This window comes from Schistocerca serialis, chromosome 8 (assembly GCF_023864345.2).
Source record: "Schistocerca serialis cubense isolate TAMUIC-IGC-003099 chromosome 8, iqSchSeri2.2, whole genome shotgun sequence".
Lineage (NCBI taxonomy): Eukaryota > Metazoa > Arthropoda > Insecta > Orthoptera > Acrididae > Schistocerca > Schistocerca serialis.
In genome coordinates, this window is record NC_064645.1 from 328679762 (window position 1) to 328703305 (window position 23544).

The 23544-nt window shown below is 45.3% G+C and overlaps 1 protein-coding gene across 1 annotated transcript in view; it reads left to right on the plus strand.

Moving 5' to 3' along the window:
• LOC126417003 (E3 ubiquitin-protein ligase TRIM9-like) overlaps positions 1-23544 on the plus strand; it is a 150070-nt gene that overhangs the window by 70438 nt on the left and 56088 nt on the right. Inside the window, exon 7 of the mRNA XM_050084890.1 lies at positions 1783-1921. Within this exon, the coding sequence (XP_049940847.1) occupies positions 1783-1921 (139 nt within the window). The remainder of the gene's footprint in view (positions 1-1782; positions 1922-23544) is intronic.

A 23544-nucleotide genomic window follows, 5' to 3' on the forward strand; every position in this document is an offset into this window, starting at 1 on the left:
CTGCGGGTTATACGTTTGTGAGTATTACAGCGCCATCTATCACAAAGCGAAAAAAGTGGTCCAACTAAAACATTCATATTTCTTTACGTACTACAGGAATATGTAATAAAAATGGGGGTTCCTATTTTTAAAAAACGCAGTTGATATTCGTTTGACCTATGCCAGCGCCATCTAGCGGGCCAACCATAGCGCCATCTGGTTTTCCCATGTAAGCTAGACAAGTTTCGTACTTTGTAGTTTTTTCGTGTGACGCTTATTTCGTGAGATATTTTACCCGGTCACGATCAATGGACCACCTTGTATATAGATATTATTTGCTCACGAACTATTTAAAAGACGCCGATGTTCAGCTTGGACCTTTAAGTTGTGTGGAGCTTGTACTTCGTTGGAACAACACGAGTTGGAAAACTGGGACGTCTGTGTTTTTTCCTTTGCATTAAGAACTGATCTTTGTAAACGACGCCTTTGTTCATCTTCCAGTTTTAATTTGCTGCGGATGTCTTTTCATTACGGAGCGGCCCAGTTCGAAACCTGGATAGTAATTATATGTTTTTAATTTATATTAAAATCTTATCTTTGTACTTTACACTCTTATCATTGTTCTGTTATGAAAATTACGCTAATGTTAACTTGGCTCTTTTGTAACTGCTGCTGGATGTATAGTGTTAGTGTTTCAATTTTTCATTAAGAACTTATGTTTGTACTTCGAACTCTCTTTGCTATTCTATTGCAGAAGCTGTAGTTATTTAACATGGCACTTTCGTAACTACTGTTGGCTGTATGAAGTACAGAGGGGTCCAGTATAGTCAGTATAGTGGACAAAATGACATAACATTACAGTTCTTGCACGGAGGGAAGATTATTTCATATGTTCAGAGTGACCCCCATTAGCAGCCAAACAACGTCGATTGCGCTGAACTGTTGACCGAACTATGTCTGTGAGTGTTACCGGTGTGATAGCTGCACAGGACGCCTCCATGGTTTCTCCTAGCTCGAACAGTGTAGCTGGATTCTGTTGATAAACTTCATTTTTGAAGGTCCTCATAGACAGAAGTGAAGAGGTGTAAGGTCTGCAGACCGTGGTGGGTACTCAACAGCTAGTCTTCGACCTATCCATCATCCAGGTAGATTTTCATCCAAGAAGGCTCTGACATCTCTGGGGTAGTGAGGGAGAGCCACATCTTGTTGCAGGTAAAATTTTTCATTTCAAAACACCTCTCGGATAGTAGATAAAATCGATGCTTGCAGCGTATGAAGATACACCTCATCGGTTGCGGTACCTTCAAAGAAGAATGGGCCAATCAAACTGCAGGATGACACATCACACCACACATTAACACCCGGTAGATAACATGTTTGTCAATGTTTGTCCAGTGGGCTACTCTACTGCCCAAAAATTGCAACGATATGTTATTTTATTCCAAAGATGTTAAATATCAAATGGTGTCTATATTTTTCTGGACCACTCTGTATTTGATAACGTGAACATCCGCTACTGTGAAACATATTTGCACCGTAGAATAAAAATCCGCTTCAGTTGCTAGTGATTTTCTGAATTTATTCCATGAGCGGTTTCGAATCTTAAAGCTTCATCTTCAGGTGCCACCACGTAAAACACATGTTGCGGCCGGACCAGTCAGTCACTGGGAATCACACCCCCGTCAAACGCATGGGAGCATGTCGTGCTGTCCAGACGACTGCTGTCGTTATTGGTCCTCCACATTTAAAAAATATATGAACCCTAATCTGTTGATTGTAGCGATTTGTGTCTTGTGCCCGCAGGAAGTTTACTGCGGCAAGGAGACGATATGCACGGTGGACGGCCTGCACTTCAACTCCATGTACAACGCGCGCGTCAAGGCCTTCAACAGCACCGGCGAGGGAGACTACAGCGAGCTTATCGGCCTCCAGACAGCGGAAGGTGAGTCCCACCCTTCACTGTCACTTCAGTCGCTTCCACCACACCAAGTATGGATCCGTGGCCAGGTTATGGGTCTCCCAGCACAAACCACGAATAGACTTTGAGTCTGTTCGTAGTTTACGGGGATATTGGAAACGTATTTCCTGCGTCTCTGTGAGGGGAAAGTGGGATCAGGGTACGCTAAACCTCCTCCAGCGAGATTTTATTGTTGTTCAGTTTGTGAACTACATTGCCTGACAAAAAATGTGAAGTGCTCACAAGATACAGTCGATGACTGTGTAACGTTGAATACGCACACACTATCGGTGGGTAAGTCAGTGATTAGAGTTGCATTTCTCTGTGACTGATAGAACGACACCAGAGTGTGTTAACTTTGTACGTGTTTAGAGTTGTTGCATGACCTTGTAGTGTATATAAGGAGTTTGAACAGCGTCAGATGTTAACTGACTACTGGGAAGGAAACGAATGAAAGGTAGCTTTATTATCAATTAGACTGATCGCGTTTTTTATTTTTTTTTAAGTTGCAGTGGCTCCAGTTACAAACAAAAAAGGAACGAACAAGCTTTTCGGATATTCAGTCTCAAGTTTCTGTTGTTTATTCCGTTTTTTCTTCTCATTATTAATTCGAAGGCTTTTTTTTCTACGGTAGGAGTTCCTTCAAACTACATGTGTAATTTATTACGAATATCACTTACACGTGAGGCTTAGCGTTCTCAGTTCCCAAACTGAAAAAAATTTTCTTTCTACCGGGGCTACAGTTTTTTCAAGATCTGATCGGTCGCGAAATTAAAACCACAGTGAAAATCCGCTGAAGCTTTGGACAGATGTGTTGCACAGTGTCTCTAGCATGCCCATCCATCGAGTAACGTCGCTCTTCTCAGCTCTAAAAGCACATGAGCACATGAAGAGGCGCAGAACGATAGGTCTCGTGCCAAGTGGTATAACGACCGTGTGAGGGCGAGTATTGCCGTATATTCAATACTGAAATATTTACGATCAGTACTGATGCTGACAAAAATATTTTCAGGAACACCAAGACATAGAGAGCATGTTAATGAGAGTGACATCGGTTTTGCAATTCGCCATTTTGTTGTTTGTATTTTTCTAGGCTGTCTTCACATAATATAGCTGATATATACTATGTTCAAGTGAATCAGGCTTTTGAACTTTTTAAAATGAACGAATCTCTGGTGAATTAATTTTTTTAATGTTACAGTAACAAACCATGCCAACATAAACAGTCACGAAAGGATTTTTGTACTTATTTAAAAAAGCTTGCTAATGGTGTTTGTGGATATTAACACGTTCGAATGACCTTCCCGTTGCCAAAAAGCACAGAGATCCTGTTAATTGCTTGTCGCCTGGATTGCCTATCTGATCGCAGTATATTATTTTTCTATTCTTCCCTGTGTTAACATTACTAAATAATTCTTCTGCATTATGGATGCATAACAACTGTGCAGCTGTCGAAATTTAAGGCAATTTATAAAGAAGTAGGCGCAACCACTTCCATTCATTGACATTAATTTCTCCGTGATCATATTTCAGTATAGCTCAAATCCCATCTTTAGATGTTTACATTTATTTACGTTTTGTGAACATTATTTATTTAACGGGTTTGCAGAATTTTGCCACTGAAGTTTTTAAGACAGTTGTTGTAAATCGTCATAAACAACTAACAGCGTTCACGACGCTTAAATAAATGTAAATAGTTGAAGATCGGGTGAAAATAAAATGAATCTACTCTCAAAATCGTGAGTTTTGAGGCATAATTTGTCAGCGTGACGTGTCGAGAAACGGGTGACATTCATTTAGATGGTTTACGATTTGCATATACTATTTGATCAAAAGTATCCGGACACCTGGCTGAAAATGACTTACCAGTTCGTGGCACTCTCCATCGCTAATGCTGGAACCTTGATGACAGCTTCCACTCTCGCAGGCATACGTTCAATCAGGCGCTGGGAGGTTTCTTGGGGAATGGCAGCCCATTCTTCATGGCGTGCTGCACTGAGGAGAGGTATCGATATCGGTCGGTTAGGCCTGGCACGAAGTCGGAATTCGAAAACATCCCAAAGTTGTTCTATAGGATTCAGATGTTGACTCTTTGCAGGCCAATCCATTACAGGGATGTTATTGTCGTGTAACCACTTCGCCACAGGCCGTGCATTATGAACAGATGCTCGATCATGTTGAAAGATGCAATCGCCATCCCTGAATTCCTCTTCAACACCGCTAAGGAAGAAGGTGCTTGAAACATCAATTTAGGCATGTGCTGTGATAGGGCCACCCAAGTCAACAAGTGGTGCAAGCCCCCTCCATGAAAATCACGACCACACCACAACACCACCGTCTCCGATATTTACTGTTGGCACTATACGTGCTAGCAGACGACGTTCACCGAGAATTCGCCACAACCACACCCTGCCATCGGATCGCCCCATTGTGTACCGTGATTCGTCACTCCACACAACGTTTTTCCACTGTTAAACCAATTTTTACGCTCCTTACACCAAGCGAGGCGTCATTTGCCATTTACCGGTATGATGTGTGGCTTACGAGCAGCCACTTGACCGTGAAATCCAAGTTTTCTCTCCTCCCACCTAACTGTCATTGTACTTGTAGTGGATCGTGATGGAATTTGGAATTCCTTTGTGATGGTCTGGATAGATGTCTGCCTATCACACATTACGAACGAGATTTCGACACTCCTAAACACTCATAGATCCACTGTTTCCGATGTGATAGTGATATCACATCGGAAACAATGGATACTGGAATGTTTAGGAGTGTCGAAATCTCGCATACAGACGTATGACACAAATGACACCCAATCACCTGACCACGTTCGAAGTCTGTAAGTTCCGCGGAGTGGCACATTCTGCTCTCTCACCATGTCTAATGACTACTGAGGTCGCTGATATGGAGTATCTGGCAGTAGGTGGCAGCATAATGCATCTAATATGAAAAAGTATGTTTTTGGGGGTTTCCGGATACTTTTGATCACATAGTGCATTAATGTCATGGACGCCACAGTCTTGAATTCATGCGCTAGCGGCGCTGCTGTCGCGTCTCGTGGCGAGATGACTCGCGAGCTTAATCAAGTATATGAATCGGCACCGCCGTCATCAAAGTTTGGCTATGCTTGAGTTGATGGATTTACCTGTTAATTCGTGTGTTACAAAGGGTGTTCTGAAATTCCCGTTACAAAGTTTTCGGTCTTATAGGGCAGTCAGTAGATAATATTTCGAACAGGAACTCATATCCGAAAACGTTTCCGTGCTACAGCCTTTTGAAAACATGTTTGCTAGGTAGGTATGGAGCAGGGTAGTCATTGTGGGGGGTACGTACGTCGGATTGTCTGATGTCATCTGACGTTCACCCTACCTGTCTGACCTGGTTACAGCTTCATTGACGGTTCTGTGAGTCGTTTGACCAGTTGAGTACACGTTTGCAGAAGGCACCGGCATGATCCTTCTGAATGGCGAAGCTCACGGTAATGGAAGAGCTGCACGTTTCAGTTATCAGGATCGTTCTCCACAAGGTCCGACTCCACCACATACCCTTTTAGCCGCAATTACGGAACAGCTTCGAGAAAGGGTACCTTCAGCTTCAGCAGGCGTGACAGGAGAGGCCGCTCACCCGAACTGGAAGAGGCCGCACTGTATCTCGGTGAACAGAAGACGTCAACGAGTACACGAGCTATTTCTTTGGCTATTAACGAGTGGTATTGTAAAACAAGTGATATACCTGGTCACCCCTAAACAATTACTTGTTAAAGTGGTAGCGTTACGAACATGTTTTCAAATGGTTATAGCAGTTCAAAATATTACGCTACTGGCCATTAAAATTGCTACACCACGAAGATGACGTGCTGCAGACGCGAAATTTAACCGACAGGAAGAAGAAGCTGTGATATGCAAATGATTAGCTTTTCAGAGCATTCACACAAGGTTGGCGCCGGTGGCGACACCTACAACGTGCTGACATGAGGAAAGTTTCCAACCGATTTCTCATACACAAACAGCAGTTGACCGGCGTTGTCTGGTGAAACGTTGTTGTGATGCCTCATATCAGGAGGAGGAATGGGTACCATCACGTTTCCGGCTTTGATAAAGGTCGGAATGTAGCCTATCGCGATTGCGGTTTATCGTATCGCGACATTGCTGCTCGCGTTGGTCGAGAGCCAATGACTGTTAGCGGAATATGGAATCGGTGGGTTCAGGAGGGTAATACGGAACGCCGTGCTGGATCCCAACGGCCTCGTATCACTAGCAGTCGAGATGACAGGCATCTTATCCGCACGGCTGTAACGGATCGTGCAGCCACGTTTCAATCCCCCAGTCAACAGATGGGGACGTTTGCAAGACAACAACTATCTGCACGAACAGTTCGACGACGTTTGCAGCAGCATGGACTATCAGCTCGAGACCACGGCTGCGGTTACCCTTGACGCTGCATCACAGATAAGAGCGCCTGCGATGGTGTATTCAACGACGAGCCTGGGTGCACGAATAGCAAAACGTCATTTTTTCGGATGAAACGAGGTTCTGTTTACAGCATCATGATGGTCGCACCCGTGTTTGGCGACATCGTGGTGAACGCACATTGGAAGCGCGTATTCGTCATCGCCATATTGGCGTATCACCCGGCGTGATGGTATGGGGTGCCACTGGTTATAGGTCTCGGTCACCTCTCGTTCGCATTGACGGCACTTGAACAGTGGACGTTACATTTCAGATGTGTTACGACCCGTGGCTCTACACTTCATTCGATCCGTGCGAAACCCTACATTTCAGCAGGATAATGCACGACCGCATGTTGCAGGTCCTGTACGGGACTTTCTGGATACAGAAAATGTTTGACTGCTTCCCTGGCCAGCAGATTCTCGAGATATCTTACCAATTGAAAAGTCTGGTCAATGGTGGCCGAGCAACTGGTTCGTCACAATACGCCAGTCACTACTCTTGATGAACTGTGGTATTGCGTTGAAGCTGCATTGGCAATTGTACCTGTATACGCCATCCAAGCTATGTTTGACTCAATGCCCGGGCGTATCAAGGCCGTTATTGCGGCCAGAGGTGGCTGTTCTGGGTACTGATTCCTCAGGATCTATGCACCCAAATTGCGTGAAAATGTAATCACATGTCAGTTCTAGTATAATATATTTGTCCAATGAATACCCATTTATCATCTGCATTTCTTCTTGGTGTAGCAATTTTAATGTCCTGTAGTATATCTACTCACTCCCTTCCACAAGTTCTAGAAGTTTGTAAATGGAGATTTCCGAACATCCTGTATTTTTTTTTTAATCTGAAGTCTAGGTTTTGTTCTACACGTACGTCTGATCATTGAAGAAAAAAATCAACGTGATGAAACCGCTGCGTGATGCCAGTGGGCGATCTGCAGTTTCCACCCTCTGCGCCCGTCAACCTGTCGCGGCTGTGGACGTAGCGACACGGGCAGATTTGTCGGTCCCCCGCGGTGATTTCCAGCAGGGCAGTCACTGCGGCGAATTTACACGCGGCAGATAGGCGGCGTGACAAACTGCACGGCCGGACCGCTCGACTCCCCAGCGGCTGCCCGCCGGCAGATCGATGCACCTGGCGTGACGGCGCTGCCTCCCCTTCAGAACGGGCCCACGCACGTGCCATTGCTCTTACATTAGCGCCCGCCGCACTCCCGCATTAGCTCTAACGGGAAACGGCAGACCTTTTCATCTGCGCTCGCACGTGCGCGAGCGGAAAGTGATGATTCGTAAATGCATAACAGTCGTAGCCTTATTATGTCTCATAAAAAGTAATAAGGAAGTGTTTTAAACACATGAAATGGCAGCTGACGCTGTAGAGAGAAACACTCGAACTTGTAGTGCGAGGAAAACAGTTTGCAGTCGCGGCGAAACGGTAATGTCGGGGTTTGAGTCCCCGCCCATCCAGTGTAAAGTTGCAGTACAGTAAGTGTCCTAGAAATCTAAGTTAAAACTGAAAAATAAGAGATGTTTATTTGCTTTAAATGACTGACGTAATTCATACAAAATTAACAACCAGAGAGCAAAGTTCTCAGAAATCTTAGATGAAATTACAAAATGAAGCTAACACTGTGGGATGGTACCAAATTATGTGGAAGACTATATAGAGAAAACATAACAAGATCTCCTCATCTGGGCAGCCTGTGAATTCAAAGTTAACGTCACCAGAGGTTGGCACATGTTATAACCAATTAAGCAGCACAAGTTGCGTTGGAAAGCAAGTAGTAGTGCGCCGCTCAGAATATGGATAGCGCTGCCGCAATTGTGAGACATTTTTCCAAAATCAGCTAGTTGGTGCAATCAGCACCAGAGAGTGACCGGGACATAAATCGCCAGGGTCTTCGTTCTAAACCCTCAACTTCTAACCTAAGAAAAAGCGTGTCCATGGAGTTGGCCACTCAGCGGTTGGTTGGTTGATTCGGGGGAGGGGACCAAACAGCGAGGTGATCGGTCCCATCGCATTAGGGGAGGATGGGAAGGAAATCATCCGTGCCCTTTCAAAGGACCATCCCAGTATTTGTCTAAAGCGATTAGGGAAATCACGGAAAACCTAAATCTGGATGACCGGACGCGGGCTCCCACCGAATGCGAGTCCAGTGTGCTAACCACTGCGCCGAGGGCGACTCAGTGCTGTTGCCCATGTGATGAACGAGAATATTACTTATTTTACAAAAAAAAGGGAGGGTGAAATGCAGCAACAACGCCCACTCTTGGCATACAAAAAGGACATTTACAAACAGCAGTTGGGTCCTGCCCTGGAGCAGTGAGTACCCGGTAGGGTGGCCTCTTCACACTAAGAACTGTGGAAAAATGGTTCAAATGGCTCTGAGCACTATGGGACTTAACTTCTGAGGTCATCAGTCCCATAGAACTTAGAACTATTTAAACCTAACTAACCTAAGGACATCACACACATCCATGCCCGAGGCAGGATTCGAACCTGCGACCGTAGCGGTCGCGCGGTTCCAAACTGTAGCACCTAGAAGCTCTCGGCCACTCCAGCCGGCAAGAACTGTGGAGGGGGAGGGGTGGGGACGACTCATTTGATTATAACACACCAAAATTTTGGAGTGAAAGAAACTGACTTTCTTACTCAGATCGGGCAGTGCCACGGCGTCCCCTCCTTTGATGTTCGTGTAGAAAAGGCCAACAAAAGTACAGAGCAGGCCATGCGTGTACTTCCGCGAAAACTGCTCAACTTCCAGTGGACTTTCACCCCTCCTGACGAGATTCACTGACTACTGCCTTCTGCTGACAAACAGGAGCTTGAGGCCAAACCTTCTCAATGAGAACAAAACAAAATTTTACCCTCAGGTGCACAAGTCCAGTGCTCACAATAATATAACCACGAAATAAGCGGAGAAAAATGAAACAATAACAAGAAGCGATATGTGGCAGTCACGTCACAATGTCTGTAATCTTGGTAGGAACTGAAAACACTGTGCGACAGCGCTGTAGCGTGCCCCTAGAGGGGTTAAAAGAGTATTGTGGAACCTGTTGATAAAGTGAAGTAAGACTGAGGCTTTTTTGTCTCGGTTCCTCTTCATTCATACATACTTTCCAAGAGATTAGCAGCATTATTATTTTCTTACTTTGCTTTCTTTTCTGTAGGGCCAAGGCAGCTGTGGCTACGTTGCCACTCCTTGGTCTTTCACTTACAAAAAATAAGGATTATGAAAGATAAACGAGTGACGATACACTCTAAGATATACATAAATAAATAAATCAAATAAAAAAGAACGCCCCATGAAAAAATTATCCAAACTGGACGGAAATCAGCAGATCTTATGTAGTTGTACGGACAAAAAAGATAGCAATTTTTAAAAAAGTGGATGAACTATTCAAGAAAAGAGTTTCACGAATTAAGCAAGTTGGTAATATGTTGGTCCACCTCTGGCCTCTTGCTAGCAATTATTCTGCTTGGCATTGATTGATGGAGCTATTGGACGTCCTCTTGAGGGATATTGTGCCAAATTACGTACAGCTAGGGCGTTAGATCGTCACAACCCCGAGCTGCTTGCAGGGCCCTGTCCATAATGCTCCCAACGTTCTCAAATGGGAAGAGATCTGGCGACCTTGCAGGACAAGGTAGCGTTTGGAAAGCAGGATGATAAGCTGTAGAAACGCCTTCCGTGTGCGGGCGGGCGTTGTCTTGCTGAAATGTAAGCGCAGGAAGGGCAACAGAACGGGACGTTGAGTACCGTGGACGTACTTCTATGCTGTAAGGGTGCCGCGGATTACAACGGATGGGGTCCTGGAATGAAAATATACGTCACCCCGTACCATCACTCCTAGTTGTGAGGCCGTATGGCGGGCAACAGTCAGGTTGGTGTCCCACAGCTGTCTGTGGCGTCCCCATACGCGTCTTCACTGATCATCGGAGCTCTGTTCGAAGCGAGACTCATCACTGAAGACAATTATACTCCAGTTAAAGAGACTCCAGGCCGAAGACGGGTCTGGAGACGCTCTGGACAGCGCTGGGATCCAACATAACTGTCGCCCGCCATACGGCCTGACAACCATGAGTCATGGCCAGGGGTGACAATTCTTCGTATTGCAGGACCACTTTGATCGTCATCTGCGGCGTCCTTACAACACGTCGGTACGTCGACAATATTCTACGCCCCGTCTTCTTGCCCTTCATAGTAAGGAAACCTGTGGTTACCTTTCAGCAAGGCACTGCCCGCCCGAACACGGCAAGAGTTTCTGCTACTTGTCTTCAAGCTTCCGACACCCTACGTTGGCCAGCAAGGTCACCGGATCTTTCCCCATTTGAAAACTTTTGGAATATTATGGGCAGGGACCTCCAACCATCTCGACATGCTGACGATCCAACACGCTAGTGGACAGAATTAGACACGTTATCCCTCAGGAGGGCATTCAACAGATCTGTCAGTCAATGCCAAGCCGAATAACTGCTTGCGTAAGGGCCAGAGGTGGACCAATGCCCTATTGACTTGCTCAGTTTTTGAAACTCCTTCTCTTGGCTCAATCATCAAATTTTTCTGAAACTGTAATCATTTGTTTGCCTTTATATGTACATAACATGCACCGAGTTCTTTCCCATTCGGATGGATCTTCCGTGGTGCGTCATTTTTCTTGTTAAGCTCTCTCAGGATGAGAACCGAGTGTGTCTTCTGAGAAATTTGGTGTTATGAGGTGTTGGAGAGTAGGTTCTGTGAAGACAGGTGAGCATGGGGGAGGTAATTGATAGATGAGCTGCAGGTGTTTGGAGATGAATTGCATCTCAACAAGGTTCGAAAAACCGAACAGAGCATGTTTGATTTTAAAACAATTATCTGAGTCTTTATAGCCGCTGATGATGCCTGCAGAATTAAGAACCGAAACGTTAGTCACAGAAATATGCCTTTGATCACAGCGTAATCTCCAGTAAACAAAAGTCACGAAGGGCGTAAATGCAGGCAGTGAGGACCTTCGCTGTTTGGTCTGTACGAGTAGATCTCGGCACAGGCGACCTCGTCTGTACATTAAAACACTGGAGAAACTTTGTTGGCAGAATTCGCTTCCAACCTCCAGAGAATACATTGTAGCTCGACTTCGTTTGCAGAAGTGACGCAATTCTTCGGTGTTCGGCGGTAACGAATGCAGATGACAGCAACAAGCACCCCGCCTCTAGCCGGCGTCAGAGGCCACCGCCGCGGGCACTAGCTGGTCGGGGAGCAGACGGCAGACAGCCCAGATTTCCAATTTAAATTCAATCTGCCGCGTGACATAATTGACACCAGTTATCGCTCCGTCTGGCCCGGGCCGGGGGTGGCGACACCAAACACCGCTGACTCACCCCTCCCCCCACCCCCGAATCCCGCATCCGAAACTCTCGAGCAGTAACCGCCCTCCCTGTTACTGCGCCCTCTCATCTGCATGTCGAGTTCTTTGTCTGGGTAATTTTGTTGGCTGACTTAAAGTAGCGAGGCTGCGGCAAGGCGTGAATACTATTGTGTATTTCAAACACTCCTGACGCTCGTCGTTAGAAGAGTGGGACGCCAGGAAAGACCGACGTAAACTACTACCAAGAAAAGTGCATTAGCTTTAAATTCTGCTTTGCGTATAGATGAGACACACTCTTCTCACCGTCTTTGAGGTTGAGGAGAGAGTTTCGACTTTAATGCATATTCACTTGACGCTAAGTTAACCTGTGAACTCTGAAGTTTTAAAAGGATTCTACAGATATGCCTGTATTGTTGGGAAAACAGCGGGTAGTTGAAACGTCCCCTTAGAAAATTAATGAATGACTGTACCTGAACAGCCTACTTACATAGTTACCCAGCCCTCAACAGGGCGTTAGTGCTTTCCGTTAGACGAACTTCACGAACTTCGTAGCGTGAAGTGCAACGGTATTAACGTGTATCGACAAGCATGTCCATCTTCGAGCACAATTCTCTTTTGATTCACAGGAGAGTGTGTATTTCTATATAAACATTGTACTGAAATTCCCGTTAAAACTTCTAGAACTTATACAGGGCCGGCCGGAGTGGCCGAGCGATTCTAGGCACTACAGTCTGGAACCGCGCGACCGCTACGGTCGCAGGTTCAAATCCTGCCTGGAGCGTGGATGTGTGTGATGTCCTTAGGTTAGTTAGGTTTAAGTAGTTCTAAATTCTAGGGGACTGATGACCTCAGCAGTTAAGTCCCATAGTGCTCAGAGCCATTTGAACCATTTTGAACTTATCCAGCAGAATGAGTACATAATATTCTGAATGGGAACCCATATTCAGAAATGTACCGTTTCCGTTGTACAACAGTTTCAACTCAGATATGTAACCATCCAGGCCTGTTGATGGAAAGAGAAAAGTTTCAGAGTTGTTTGTCCTGGTATGCAATAGAGTAGACAGAATGACGTGTACTGCGTCAGACGGTCACCTACTGTCACTTAAAGTCTACCTTGCAGCGAGACTACTGCAGAGACAGTGGAAGATCTGCTAGTACGATTTCTGGCAGCTGCACTAGAAACTGAAGACACACCAGGCGGGATGGAGAGTGCGCACCAGAACATGCTTCATAGGTACAATGTGTGTAACAAGGTTGGGGGTCGCCACATCGAGCCGCTGTTGTAATGCATCAGTACTGTCCTGTACATAGGCCGGCCGGAGTGGCCGAGCTGTTCTAGGCGCTACAGTCTGGAACTGCGCGACCGCTACGGTCCCAGGTTCGACTCCTGCCTCGGGCATGGATGTGTGTGATGTCCTTAGGTTAGTTAGGTTTAAGTAGTTCTAAGTTCTAGGGGACTGATGACCTCAGAAGTTAAGTCCCACAGTGCTCAGAGCCATTTGAACCATTTTTTTTATTTTTTTTGTCGCCGGCCGGAGTGGCCGCGCGGTTAAAGGCGCTTCAGTCTGGAACCGCACGACCGCTACGATCGCAGGTTCGAATCCTGCCTCGGGCATGGATGTGTGTGATGTCCTTAGGTTAGTTAGGTTTAAGTAGTTCTAGGGGACTTATGACCATAGCAGTTGAGTCCCATAGTGCTCAGAGCCATTTGAGCCATTTTTTTTGTCCTGTACATACAGTGTGCTGGGTTCTCTTTTGTCTTGGATCAATGCAGGCACGTAATGTTTAAGTATTAATACAAAAAAATGTGCTTAAGTGATAAATGAATGTTTCGTTATGTTTCCTTTCAAATTGTTAGCTAGTAACTGTACTGTGTCACGCCAAATTCAATTCCTCACTCAGAAGTGGATGAGTTAAACATCTGAATTGAAACTGTCGTGGAACGGAATCGTTGAGTTTTCAGGCATTGGTCCCCATTCACCAATATTATGTACTCACTCCCCTCTACAAGTCCTAGAAGTTTGTAACGGCAATTTCCGAACATGGTGTACAAAAATTCAGGCCACTTCCTCGCGTCCGTGTGTATATCTAGGCTAATCTCAGAAACTGATCATCCGAGGTTGACTAACAGCTATACTGACTCACTAGGAAGGTTTTTGTATTTAATTTGTAAATATCTCGTAGAAATTATGTGAACTGTGAGGTGGATTAAAAGTTCAGATGTGGAAACGATGCTACTGCAACCTAGCGAACATTCACCATTACACGAGAGAGCATCAGTCTCTTGGGGGATCAGAAAGAGTGAACTAATTCGCATCTGGTGTGATGGTCTAGTGGCAGAGCGTTTGGCTAGAAACTGTATCAGTAATGAAAAGATGAGCATCTCATCATCAGGTCGTTTCATGAGACTTACAATTTGCAATAATCAAATATTTTAACCAACAGTTTCCCTGCAATAATTTGAGAACAGTTGCATGGTGAGAAACCATGCGAATCCAAAAAAAAAAAAAAAAAGTGGTGTTTTACTTTTGTGCTTCTAGGAAAACGTTTTCGGAAAAAGTATTTCAACGGCTTTGCTTTGTATGTATATAGTTCCTCAGCAACGCAGTAGATGACTCAGATTCCAGCTTTCTGTTTCCTTGAATTAAACCTAGATGTGGACACGATTCATTGCATGGCACGCCAAAGAAGTCTGCCATAAAAAGTCCACAACAAAGAATTGTGGACGTGATTCAACAATGCATCACTAAGGTTCACAAGAGAGGAGCACTGCAACAAGAGCTAATCATGTACATCACGTGAGTTTCTTCTTATTTTTCTTTCACTTGTGCCACCTCAGCCAGACTACGGTATACAATGAGTCACTCTCACACACACAAATAAATTCCTGACTGGCATAGATTCGCATACAATATTTACATAGGTTCTTTACGTATTACTTACATCACGATGTGCTTCCATGACTGGCATGAGATGTCACTCCAAATCCCAATTCCGTATGAAACACACCAACATTCACGCTTTCAGACATGCTGGTCAGATCGCATAGATTGTAAATGAAAGTGATGGTATTCACTTACTTAACGTTGCTTTCTTATTTTTGTTCTTGACCCCAAATAAAATACGCTAAGCCAGTCAAGTGATCTGGCCTTAGATACTGATTGCTACCCGTGCAAAGACACGCCTGGTCGCTAGCTTCTATAATATGTTTGAAACGATCAGTGAATCTATTAGTGAAATCCAGACCAAAATCCCTATTGCACTTCCTGAGATTGGCGACGTGAATTTACTTATATATCTGTCCCCATCTGTCTCTCTCGAACGTACTACTTCATGCTTCACTGCGTATAAAGGGGGAGGATACGGGGCGAACTTTACTGAAAGAAAAGATCGTTTGGTAGGAGACATCATGATCCATCAAGGTATCACCAGTTTAGAATTGGAGGGAAATGTCTAGGGTAAAAGTCATTGTAGAGGGAGACAAGAGAGGAATGCAGTATGCAGATTTAAGAGGAAGTAGCTTGCAGTAGTTATTCGGAGATGTTTGCGCAGGATAGAGTAGCGTGGAGAGCTGCATCAAGCCAGGCTTCAGACTGTAGACCACAACACTAAAAATAACACATGTACGTAGACTGATCGACGACGTGGTAGATATATATTGAGATACATCTATCACAACCACAGTTTGGTTATGTGATTAACTAGACTTCTCCGATGTGCGTAAACGGCAGAACACTTTAGTAACTGTGAACTGTTGCCATTATCTACGATGCTTGATACAAACCGTGATCCACCGTCTCCAGACTGAATAGTTGCATCACTGTATCGTGCAAAGTTTTGTTGCAGATTGTTGTCTCTTAGAACTATCCAAGTTCAGCCATTTCCCAGAATCGTATTCAACCGTTATTCACGTCTTTATTGTGCCCCAGTTTGTCGCTGCGTGCGTAAACGCGGAGTTTATGGCGGAATAATTCATATTGTCGGAAGGTTTGCGCCGCTGTAAAAACATTACGATCCCCCGCCAGCCGCGGGCGGGCGCCGTACACGCTGCAAAGCGACCACGCACGATCCCGTCGTAAAATGGCGAATCGCCTCCGTCCGTTCGCCGAGAAAATCTGGGACCGCTGGCGAGAAACGGCCGTTAAGCTGAAAGATCTTTATTGAAATCTACATTTTATGCGAGAGGAGAATGTATTAAAGAGGGACAATTGCGGAACTGACAAAACATAGCGTGCTTATGTCCGAACAAAAACGTGGTCCGCGAAACAAGGAGCGAGGTATCTCACAAGAGGCACCAGAACGAGACAAATTTGAATGGCATAGAAATACGTACAGGCGTTTCGACATCTACATATACATGATTATCCAGCAATTCACAATTAAGTGCGTGGCAGAGAGTTCATCGGACCACCCTCAAGCCATGTCTGTACCGTCACACTCCCGAGCTTCCTGCGGGAAAAACGGACACGTAAATCTTTTTGCGATTTATCATGTTTTATTACGTTCCTTATGTATGTGTCCGTCAACAAAATATTTTTGCATTCGGAGAAGGTAGTTAGAGACTGAAATTTCGCGAAAGGATCTCTCCGCAACGAAAAACATCTTTCATTTTATGATTACCCGCCCACTCCGCGTATCATACGTGCAACACTGTCTCCCCCATACTCATATCGGTGAGACCCTACCCCTATTTCGCAATTGTATAAAATGAGCTGCCCTCATCGGATTACTTTATAAGACGATAAATGACAACATCATCTATAGACAATGCAAGAGGGCTGCTCGTATTGTCTCCTAAATCATTTATCGGGAACAGAGAGCCTGCAACACTTCGTTGGGGAACCACTGATATTATTTCTGTTTTACTCCATGAATCTGCGTGTGCCGGCCGGAGTGGCCGAGCGGTTCTAGGCGCTACAGTCTGGAGCCGCGTGACCGTTGCGGTCGCAGGTTCGAATCCTGACTCGGGCATGGACGTGTGTGATGTCCTTAGGTTAGTTAGGTTTAAGTAGTTCTAGGGGACTGATGACCACAGAAGTTAAGTCCCTTACTGCTCAGAGCCATTTGAACCATTTTTTTGAATATGCGTGTGTTATTACTTTTCTAACAGGAAATCACGAATCCAGTCACACAACTGTTGCAATACTTTGTAGGCCCGCTATTTGAGTACAAGTCGCCCTTGACGAACAGTGTCAAAGGCCTTCTGGAAACCTAAAAATTTGGAATCAATTTGACTTCCCCTGTCGGTAGCAATGATTACTTTGTGAGAATATAGAGTTATTTGTGTTGGACAAGAACGATATTTTCTGAAATCGTCATAACTGTTTGTCGATAAATCGTTTTCTTCGAGATAATTCACAATGTTCGGACTCAGTATATGTTCCAAAATCTTAATGCAAATCGACGTTAATTATAGGGACCTGTAATTCAGTTGATTATTCCTATTTATTTTCTTCAGTATTGGTGTGACTTGTGCAATATTTCAGTCCTTAGGTGCGGATCTTTCGATTAACGAGCGGCTGTATAAGATTGCCAAGTGAGGATGTTTTATATCAGCGTACTCTGAAAGGAACCTATTTCGCATACAAACTGTTCCAGATACCTTGTTTTTGTTAAGTGATTAAGCTGCTTCGTTACACCGAGTTACCCACGTTGGCAGTTGTTCTCGATTCGAATCTGGAATATTAACTTCGTCTTCTTTGGTGAAGGAACTTCCTAAAATCGTATGTAGTAACTCTGCTTTAGTGGCACTGTCACCAGCAACATTGCCATTACCATCGTGCAGTGATGGTGTTGTTTGCGTCTTGCTGCTAGTGGTCTTTACATATAACCAGACTCTCTTTTGCCAGATTTAGAGACTAAATTTTGCTGTGTAAATTATTAAAAGTACCTCGCATTGAAGACTGTGCTAAATTCGAGCTTCTATATACCTTCGCCAGTCTTGGGGATTTTGTTTCATTTTAAATTTGACATTCTGGTTTCGTTGCTTCTGCAACAGCGTTCTGATCTGTTTTTTTTTTTTTTTTTTTTTTTTTTTGTATCACGGGAGACCAGTACCAATTCTTATTAATTTATTTGATATATGTCTCTCAACTGCTGTCGATACTATTTCTTTGAATGTAAGCCACATCTGGTCTACGCTTACAAAGGCAGCTTAGAAGTTTTATCAACAAAGAATTACCGCCGAGAATCGGGCCTATGTCTCTACTTTGTTTCTTTCCGACTACTTCTTGCACCCAACGTTGTCAATTATTTGCTGGGTATATTCCAACCTCTGTCTCACCCTATAGTCTTTTGCGGTCTAGAGCTATCTCGAGTACCATGGAAGTTATTGCTTTGGTGTCCTAACACATGTTATATCGTCCTGTCCCTTCTTCTTATCAATGTTTTCCGAATGTTCCTCTTCTTGCCGATTCTACGAAGTACGTCCTCATTTCTTATCTTACCAGTCCACCTAATCTTCAGTACCCTTGTATAACACGCTTCGATTCTCTTCCTTTCCTATTTTCTCACAGTCCATGTTTCACTACACTATACTTCAAACATACATTCTCAGAAATTCTTCCTCAAATTAAGGCCGATGTTTGATGCTAGGAGACTTCTTAAGACCAGGAATGTACGCTTTGCCGTGACAGTCTGATTCTTATGTCCTCCTTGCTCCTTGTTTCGTTCGTCATGTGATAATTTGCTTCCAGTATAGCATAATTGCTTCACTGCTTGGTGATTTTTTGCATCCAATGCCGCAGAATTTCCTTCACTACTTCTACTCCGTGGTTCCCAATGTTGATAAGTTTAGCGGTAGTGTAATTTCTGCTATTCCTCTTGCCCGCATCTCGTGGTCGTGCAGTAGCGTTCTCGCTTCCCACGCCCGGGTTCCCGGGTTCGATTCCCGGCGGGGTCGGGGATTTTCTCTACCTCGTGATGGCTGGGTGTTGTGTTATGTCCTTAGGTTAGTTAGGTTTAAGTAGTTCTAAGTTCTAGGGGACTGATGACCATAGATGTTAAGTCCCATAGTGCTCAGAGCCATTTTTTTGCTATTCCTCATTACTTTAATCTTTCTTAAGTTAACCCTCAATTCATACTGTGTGCTCATTAGACTTTTCATTCCATTTAAAACGTTCTGCAATTATTCCTCACTTTCACCGAGGATAGTAATATTATCAGAGACTCTTATAGTTGATATCCTTTCACCTTGAATTTAATGCGTATCCTGAACTTTTCTTTTATTTCCGTCATTTCCTTTTCGGTGTATAGATTGAACAGTTAGAGTGAAAGACTACATTGCTCTCTTATACCCTCCATAATTCGAGCTTTTCCTTCCCCGTCTTCAACTGTTATTTCTCTTTCTTGGTTCTTGTACACATTATACAGGGTTATTCCGTGATGGTGTTACAGACTTTGAGGAATGGTGGAGAAGGGTAAATGTGTCAATTTGAAGTAAGGATGCCTGATTCGGAAACGACGGAGTCGAAAGCTGTGAGCAAAAGTCGTTCTGGATGCTGTGTCACTTGACGACTACAATTTTCAAGGGCACCATAGTAGTGGAAGAACGTGTCCACCATTGTAGGTGGTGGAACCACTTCCTGTAATGCTAGAAGCTCGTTTTCAAGGAAGTGTAGATCCTAGGCCTTGTAAGACGATGCGCTAACACAAAAGACGCAGTCAACTGACTGTCTATCAGACTACAGCACACGCTTACAGTGAAGCGTTTCACAAAGCCGGCCGAAGTGGCCGTGCGGTTAAAGGCGCTGCAGTCTGTAACCGCAAGACCGCTACGGTCGCAGGTTCGAATGCTGCCTCGGGCATGGATGTTTGTGATGTCCTTAGGTTAGTTAGGTTTAACTAGTTCTAAGTTCTAGGGGACTAATGACCTCAGCAGTTGAGTCCCATAGTGCTCAGAGCTATTTGAACCGTTTCACAAAGGCGCGGGCTCCTCGGCAGCTGCGGGGTCAGCGCGGGGGTTTGTAAGCGAAGTGGCTCGGGGTTAATTCCCGGCCTGGTCGCAGATTTCGTCCGTTCGGGGACTGGCTGTAGCGTTATTCTTACATTCGTATCGTCATAATTGACATTCCATTGTTGAGATGGCTGTATGAGCATGGCTCGAAAATAAAAGTGCGAGTATTCATCGGACCACCGATATTAAGACTATTTTGTTGATACAGTAAGGAGTGAAAGTGTCTCCATCATTCACTAGAAGCAGCAGCAGCGTTTACATTACAAAACCTGTACAGAAACACCGTATCCGGAAACTCAGCAGTTTAAAATACACTCCTGGAAATTGAAATAAGAACACCGTGAATTCATTGTCCCAGGAAGGGGAAACTTTATTGACACATTCCTGGGGTCAGATACATCACATGATCACACTGACAGAACCACAGGCACATAGACACAGGCAACAGAGCATGCACAATGTCGGCACTAGTACAGTGTATATCCACCTTTCGCAGCAATGCAGGCTGCTATTCTCCCATGGAGACGATCGTAGAGATGCTGGATGTAGTCCTGTGGAACGGCTTGCCATGCCATTTCCACCTGGCGCCTCAGTTGGACCAGCGTTCGTGCTGGACGTGCAGACCGCGTGAGACGATGCTTCATCCAGTCCCAAACATGCTCAATGGGGGACAGATCCGGAGATCTTGCTGGCCAGGGTAGTTGACTTACACCTTCTAGAGCACGTTGGGTGGCACGGGATACATGCGGACGTGCATTGTCCTGTTGGAACAGCAAGTTCCCTTGCCGGTCTAGGAATGGTAGAACGATGGGTTCGATGACGGTTTGGATGTACCGTGTACTATTCAGTGTCCCCTCGACGATCACCAGTGGTGTACGGCCAGTGTAAGAGATCGCTCCCCACACCATGATGCCGGGTGTTGGACCTGTGTGCCTCGGTCGTATGCAGTCCTGATTGTGGCGCTCACCTGCACGGCGCCAAACACGCATACGACCATCATTGGCACCAAGGCAGAAGCGACTCTCATCGCTGAAGACGACACGTCTCCATTCGTCCCTCCATTCACGCCTGTCGCGACACCACTGGAGGCAGGCTGCACGATGTTGGGGCGTGAGCGGAAGACGGCCTAACGGTGTGCGGGACCGTAGCCCAGCTTCATGGAGACGGTTGCGAATTGTCCTCGCCGATACCCCAGGAGCAACAGTGTCCCTAATTTGCTGGGAAGTGGCGGTGCGGTCCCCTACGGCACTGCGTAGGATCCTACGGTCTTGGCGTGCATCCGTGCGTCGCTGCGGTCCGGTCCCAGGTCGACGGGCACGTGCACCTTCCGCCGACCACTGGCGACAACATCGATGTACTGTGGAGACCTCACGCCCCACGTGTTGAGCAATTCGGCGGTACGTCCACCCGGCCTCCCGCATGCCCACTATACGCCCTCGCTCAAAGTCCGTCAACTGCACATACGGTTCACGTCCACGCTGTCGCGGCATGCTACCAGTGTTAAAGACTGCGATGGAGCTCCGTATGCCACGGCAAACTGGCTGACACTGACGGCGGCGGTGCACAAATGCTGCGCAGCTAGCGCCATTCGACGGCCAACACCGCGGTTCCTGGTGTGTCCGCTGTGCCGTGCGTGTGATCATTGCTTGTACAGCCCTCTCGCAGTGTCCGGAGCAAGTATGGTGGGTCTGACACACCGGTGTCAATGTGTTCTTTTTTCCATTTCCAGGAGTGTATGTGTGGCACGCTTAGATTGTAGGGTAGAATAGCCGACAAATCACAATTGCTGTTCAGAATTCAGATACGTAAACTCGAGCACAACTTTATAACTTGAACTTCAAAATAAAAATGACAAACGATAAATAAAGTCACGGCAACTGGAGTATCAACGCTTATCTCTGTAATCACCTGTACCACTGTACTAAATAAAAATATGACAAATGCTATACGGAATGTTTTATCCTACTTAGTCTATGTTACCACCTCCTGGGTTCTTTACTATTGCTGTTGAAACATCCTGCGTATAGAAAAATTTATAAAGCTGATAAATTTAAATACACCTCCTGACAAAAAAGGTTTAGCCGCCCAGAAGACATGATCGGCTGTCTTCGCACACGCGCACACCATTGGCTGGTATGTAAATGATTAGATTTGCGGTTCTCTGTAACAGGCACAACGGCCACCAGAGTATATTAGTGTTGCTCGCGTTTAGTGATGCCAGGCCTAGTAAGGTATATAACGAGGATGAACAGCGTCAGATTTTGTGGTCACTGTGAAGAACAGCGAACTGCCGCTTGGTCGTGTGAGCATTATCGGCCCCTGGCAGGGTTTGAAAGGGGCCTCATTGAGTGGCTCCATTTGGCAGGCTGGTCAAATGATGCAATATGCAGATCTGTGGAGTAATCCTATTTGATAGTGGTCCAGTTCAAAAATGGTTCAAATGGCTCTGAGCACTATGGGACTCAACTGCTGTGGTCATAAGTCCCCTAGAACTTAGAACTACTTAAACCTAACTAACCTAAGGACATCACACACATCCATGCCCGAGAAAGCATTCGAACCTGCGACCGTAGCGGTCGTGCGGTTCCAGACTGTAGCGCCTTTAACCGCTCGGCCACTCCGGCCGGCTAGTGGTCCAGTGTTGGACTGCATGGGAACGTGAGGGAAGGCGTACTTGTCGTCAAGTTTCTGGTCGACCACGTCTCACAAGGGGAAGGCCTCACACACGGCCAACCGATTCGGCTCAGATTTGGTGGGTCGCTTGTGTACAACCTAAAATGAAGGAATCTAAGATATTTTGGGTCAACACCCCCGCGTTTTTGAGAAAATCACCCCGAAAGGTTATGACGAGCGATCGACTCAAAGTTGGCGGGATCGATAGATAATTGTAAATAGAGCATTTTTCATCACCAGGTATGGGGTCCGAAGACGCATACTTTTCCAGAAATCGAGGTAAGAAACTTTTACAACTGCCGCTTCTGTAGCCACATGGTCAACGCTTTTCGCCGACAGCACCGATAGCGCAACGGCCAAGGTAACTGGCTGCGTATGTCGAAGAAACGTAGTGGATGTTATTCTTTTGGTTAGTATTTTTCCATATCTCAATTGATAGGGATAGGAGGGTTAATAAGGTAAGTAAATCAACAAGGAATGATAATAAAGTAGGCAAATAAATTTCTCAAACCTCTTGGGATAGTAAACAACTAAAATGTTACTCCAGGTTACTTTACAATGGCTCTTCCAGTCACTGTTACGTGTCCTCACTTTTCTTCGAACAACTAGATGGATGTTACTTGTCATATAAACATTCGAAACAAATATACTCACGGCACCAAGAGCATCTAATGAATGCAGTTTTTCGACAGCTACACTGTTCCTTCCCTATGATATGACGAAATGACGAAGAGGCAACCGGGACAACATAACTCTCCCCGTGTGCATTCTGTCCCGTGCCTCGCTGTAAACAAGCTTCGCACGGTTGGCTATCTCTGATCCCTCGTGAGGAATTCGCAGCACTCCTACTCGGAGTTGTTTTCATGTGACAAGGCTTAAAATTTTAATACTTTACTAACTCACGGCGTTCGGGAAATTAGTTTGCCTACCTGATTATTATAATTCCTTATTAATTTACTTACCTTGTTAACCCTCCTATACCTATCAATTGGGATACGGAAAAATACAAACTAAAAGAATAACATCCGCTAGGTTTCAACGAGATTCGAACCCGGGTTTTCCGATTCCCAGCCAGTTACCTTGGCCGTTGCGCTATTTTTTTTTTTTTTAATTTCATTTTGTTCGTTTTCGTTCGTTGCATCTGATCAGGGCGGACGTCGCAAGACACCCTTGTAAGCT